Below are 5838 nucleotides of genomic sequence, written 5' to 3'. Positions count from 1 at the left end.
ATATATATATATATATATATAGAAAGCATATGTTTTAAAATTCAATAATATATGAGATTTAATTAGTGTTTAATTTATCTGAAATAATAAAAGGAAAATTTGAAATATCAAGTGAGAGAATTTACAAGTAATTTATCATTTAAAATGTTAACGATAAAAAATTCCTTTATATAGATGTTAAATCTATCAACTTCAAAGTAAGAGTGAAGTATCAAAATATCTAGATTTGGGATGAGTAATCATGTTACTGAAAATGGTGTTGGCTCTTCTAAATGCATTTGATTGCTTCTCATTATTGCAAATTACTTGTGTTATCTATGTGACTATGTTAAATAAAATTGCGATAAAAAATTCCTTTATATAGATGTTAAATCTATCAACTTCAAAGTAAGAGTGAAGTATCAAAATATCTAGATTTGGGATGAGTAATCATGTTACTAAAAATGGTGTTGGCTCTTCTAAATGCATTTGATTGCTTCTCATTATTGCAAATTACTTGTGTTATCTATGTGACTATGTTAAATAAAATTGATCGTATTGAACTTAATGACATAGACTTATATAATTTAGCACAAATCATACATTGTTTATTATAAAATGATATAGAGCATTCAATAAAGTTATTAAGTAAAAATACTTGCATTTGCATGATTGAATGGAGTACACTCCCTATAGTACTAGCTACGTAACATACAAATGCACGTGAAATGAAAATGGTTCTGAAAAATGTTAGGTAAAAGAAAATAAAAATAAAAGTACCTTTATTGGTACTATTTATAGAAAATGTTATGACGAAATATGTGTATTACATAAGAATTGATAGATAATCATTTCCAAATTTAAATTTTATTAAATAAATTTATTTTATATTTTATAGCAAGCATGCATGTTGATCAAAACGTCTTGTATGATTATAATTTAGAAGCATTGTGTACTCATCAAGTTGTATATGACTCACTCTATATTTGCAAATGTACACAGATATTATCCAAATAATTAAATGAGTGGATGAAGAAAAAACGTGTACCATAAGCGCAACGCTACGAGAGAAATGTATTTATATTATTTTACTTTAAAAATACATTTGAGGTTTTAGTGGTACTTTCGGTGTATTGGAAAAAAATTAGTAAGTATACAAATTTAAATAACAATTAATTTCTATCTTGTTAATTCGAGCCTCCAAGCTGGATTGTGACAATATTAATCTAACCTGATGATTGATGGCATTCACTAAACTAATATTACATAATAAATTGTGCATCTATTATTATTTATGATACATGCCTTAAAATCTTACCATTTATGCTTTAATAAATAGGAGTTGCTTATTAGATTTGAATTATCAAACTCATTTGTTATAAAACTTTTTTCTTATAACAATTTCTACCTTATTGCTTAATAGTCCATCATCGCAAGGGCAAACTTTTTCCATAATAGTAATTCAATTGCTATTTTTTAGTTTATTTTGTAATTTTTACTCGTATTTCCATTAGGTTTGGGTAGTTTTTGATTTTGTAATGGTTCTTTCAATTTTTCTTCTATTAGTTATTGTTATTGCCTCCATGTTAATTATTGTTAAGATTTCATAATATTATTTAATTTCTTTCACTTGTTTTTACTACTTATAATTACTTGTTTGTGAAATTTTCTCTTACGAGTACAAAAGAAATTTATTTGACCTTGACTTTTGAGCTCGAAAGTTGAGATCAATCATGTCATCGCGTCCTTAGTTGCCAAGTAGTATTGCCTTCTAAACTTGAGATATGTTAAGACCTAACAAGTTTTTAGAAATAGAGGGGCTATCCCAGCTAGGCCATAGCTTGAAAAGATTTTTTATTCTATCATTAGCTTCAAGTTTTAAGAGGGCTAGTTCCCCCAACAAAAATTCTCTAGGCCTATGTAAGAGCTTGAGAATGAAAGGCTTTCCTCTTCAGCTAATGGGCTTGGTGAAATAAGTCAAGTCTGATTTTCCCGAGCAAGTCGAGGACTTCGCTCATGCTCTAACCATTTTGTTTGCTCCATCGGTATAACTCTAATGAATCAAAATTGTTGTTCGAACATTTGTAGTGAACTAAAAGAATTCAACCAAGTGAGTGGTTCTAGTATGTATGCCAAAGAGAGATGCATTTTGCCAATAGCTGGGAAGGAGCTCCCTACAGGCCTAGAGGGTTGATAGTGAATTTTCAATTCATAATCCTTACCTTCAATATTCCTTTTAACTTGGACAAGAATATCTGCTAAGTTGGCCGGCTATTTCTCTTCTCATGGCATGTATTTAATAGTCATCTTCTTAAAATTCATGGCTTTTAACAGCAAGTTTTCCAAGCCCCATAATAAATCCTCTCCTCTGTCTAAAATTCATTGTTGAATCTGTTCATAAATAACTGAGGACTGCTGAGGATGAGCAATTTATCCATTCCAACGCTGAGAACCAAATGGAATTCAATGGGTATAAATTTACACTTAGTTTGGTTGTTTGTGACTTAGAACCTAAGGGCACAGGACCGCTCCATCAACTCTTGTAAGGAACGTGCCTTGCTACAGTGTCAACCAATAGCTCTACTTTCGTGCATTTTCATGATTCTGCTAGGAACTACTGAGATGTCTCTTTCAATAACTATTTCAATAGGGACTTTAGGTGGCAGTATTCTATTGTCCTCTATTCATGAATACTATTGTAAGACAGAACTTATTAGGGTCGATCTTCTCAGAAGGAGAATAAATCTAATCAAGCCACTCAAAACATTCATGCCCCCAGAAATTTCCCTGATGACTAAACGTTGAGGTCCTATTGAATGAAAGGTTTCTCAACTCATCCTATTCACCTAACCCTATGTTCTCTATTAACACCACCTCAACGAGGTCATCAAAGATTTAGACATTCAATTTTGGAATAGAAATGTTAGTACTTAGAAGGGTAAGGTAGGCAGATTCTACTAAATTAAGGAAATGAAAATTATGCATATGCAAGAGAGCACAATGTGTGTGAGAGAGAGAGAGAAAGGGAAAGAGAGAGGTTTGCTATGTCTGGAAGAATATTCCCACCAAGAGGAACCTATAATTTATTCTCTTTTTCTTTTTGGGAGGAGATTCATTGTGCATTCATTTATCAATTTGTACATCTATTTTTCTCCACTGGTATATGTTCGTCTCTTTGGTTATGATTTAAATAGATTTTATGAACTCTTCACAATAGAATCTTTTTCGCAAATAATGATTCGTTTTCTAGGTGAATCTTCAATAACCATTCTTATTTCTTTCATACAAATATCATGTGAATAGCACTTTGCAATGTAGATTTGAGCTTGTTAATCTCATCCTAGCTTTTTTAGATGTCATTTTCTTTATAGGATCTCCTATTCCATCTCAATATACTATGTGAATCACTGTTGGAGATGCTTTCGCCTTCATCGACAATAACCTCTCGTCCATGCAAGATGTATGTGCTTTCGATGTTCAAGGATGTTCTGAAACACCTTAAGGTTGTTGCACTTACACAAGGCCCCTTCCAACATTTATATTCACAAATTCATTTTAGCCAAATTTAACTTCAACTATCCAAACAAGGAAGTTTTTGGAGTTGTGGAACTAATACTGCGATCGAGATTAGGTGCTTCACAGGTGTCAAGTTGGTTATGTCAAGCAAGCTAAGTGGTCAAGTTATCTAGGTTCAACGTAAAAAGAAAGTACTTTTGGCCCATTTGTCCAAACTAGGTCCCATGTTATACAATTCCCCATTTCATGCCCATGCAAATTAGCCTACTTAGTCACACAAGATATTCAGCAATACACACAACTAAGATCATTTTTCGATATAGGGTGAATTATGATGGCCACATTGGACGTTCCATTGATGACTCTTATTTAAATGCAGAGGCCAAATAAAAAAAGAATTTTTTTCAAATACCTAGGAGCCTCTCTTTTATATCCTCTCTCAATATAATCTTCTCACAAATCTCTTATCCGACATAAAGATGTCTATCTTTGGCATTCACAGTAGGCATTGCCTTTGACCAGTGATTTGAGTATAATAGATCATTGATCAGAGCATCATAAATGTAATGGCTATGACAGATTGCTGTTTTGCAGTGTATTGATAGAAATTTATGCAGTTCTTTGTAACTTAATTTGGATTGGGCAAACATTGGCACCAATGCCTATTATTATTATTTTAATGGACATATTCTTCACTGAAAGAGGAGTATTAAGATATGAATGGTTCACAAGAGATGAAGCAATAATTTGATGTTTTAACGCTACAAAAAAAATGTAGATAAATGAGGTCACATAGGTAGCAATGTATAGGTCATTTGCATACTCATGAGCAGATAGTCTAGCATCCCACATACACTAAAGGTGGTGTTAACTACCACACAAATAATTTATCAAGCAAGCATTGCCCATAAGTGGAGAAGACATTGGACTAGATCGGACCGTCTAGTGGGGAACAAACCTTTGTACTCAATCTACATTAATTGCACATCTAGGTCAGACCCCATGTTTTTATTTATAATTTTTCATATATAACACCTCTATCTTCTTAAGAATTCATACATGACCAGAGCACTAAAGCTTGGATGAGTGCAAATCTCTCATACTTACTCGGTTTGTAAGATTTTTGGCTGACACACAACTATTAACATAAAATATGTTGGTTAACTATATACTATACTAATGCATCTACCCCGCAAATTCTCTGGGGAGTATAGAGGGATGCAGCATACAGAACTTCTGAAATAAAATTATAGAATACAAGTCCCATTATCTTTCAATACTGAATGTTTGTGGACAGGTTGAGCTCTTGACAAACCAGGCATATTGCCTTCAAGTTAATATCCATGTTATTCTGAGATCTTAATAAGTAATTGAACTTAAAAGAGAAAACTGCATACCAGAGCTTTTTCAAACTCCCCAGTGCTCACTGTAGGAAACCATTAAAAACGCACAGATCTAAGAACAGGGAGTAAAAAATGCAATGTTTGCGAATACACCTCACTAAATCTTCGACATTTCACCTTTCTTGAAACTCCAAGTAACAAAAAAGCGGTTAAAACAACATATAAAGCAACCTTCAGAAAAAGTTCTATGGGTCTTATTCCAAATTATTCCAAATTAAACCAGACAAAACATAAAAGCAAGCTTACTGACCAGAGGCAGGGGCACCAACGGAAAATTCGAACGGCGGGGAGCAGGCCCACCGGGAAATCTCCCCGGACCTCGAGCGCGGTGGCGGGTGGAAGCAGCGGATGAGCGCTACCATGGCAGTGGATAAAATTTGTGGATAGATTTCCCGGAGCTAAAAAATAACCTTGTGCGGCGGGCCTTTAATGGCCCGAAATTTGCGTAAAATTTAACGAGCAAGCGCACATATGCAATTAATTACGATCGGAGAGGATTCGAATCGTCAATGTTACTGCCATAAATTTGTAGGGTTTTATGGAGCATGAGAGTAGAGAAATTGATTAACCTGAGTGGCAAACAAATTGAATTATTTAATAATAATCATCTGAATTTCTCGAATATCCAAAACAAACCAATCAGATGCACGGACTCAAATTTTGTGTTATCTGAACGCCAAGAGGTTTATTTTACAAGAACCGGATAATGAAGACCTCATACAACATGTGAAATAGGGAAGAAAGAGAATAATTTAATAAAATTAAGGGGCAATTTAGTTGGATTATTTTAGACCCTAAATTATTTCAAATGCAAGAGTTTTATAAATTTGGGTGTTTTTTTGGAATTCAAAATGATGAAAAATATATTTAAGGTGTAAAGTGAAGTAGTTCATTTTGAGTGTAAACTGAACTCCTCAAATTTTGAGTGAAAACCATTTAC

The 5838-nt window shown here is 33.2% G+C and overlaps 1 protein-coding gene across 1 annotated transcript in view; it reads right to left on the bottom strand.

The window, feature by feature from the left end:
- The window catches only part of LOC110092620 (protein FLUORESCENT IN BLUE LIGHT, chloroplastic), a 23827-nt gene extending 18397 nt beyond the window's left edge, over positions 1-5430 (bottom strand). Inside the window, exon 1 of the mRNA XM_020817259.2 lies at positions 5149-5430. Within this exon, the coding sequence (XP_020672918.1) occupies positions 5149-5260 (112 nt within the window). The 5' untranslated portion in view covers positions 5261-5430. The remainder of the gene's footprint in view (positions 1-5148) is intronic.
- Between the last annotated feature and the right edge of the window lie 408 nt (positions 5431-5838).

The sequence above is a fragment of the Dendrobium catenatum genome, unplaced genomic scaffold (assembly GCF_001605985.2).
Source record: "Dendrobium catenatum unplaced genomic scaffold, ASM160598v2 original_scaffold_211366, whole genome shotgun sequence".
NCBI classification, from domain to species: Eukaryota; Viridiplantae; Streptophyta; class Magnoliopsida; order Asparagales; family Orchidaceae; genus Dendrobium; species Dendrobium catenatum.
This window is presented reverse-complemented; position numbering and strand designations above follow the sequence as displayed.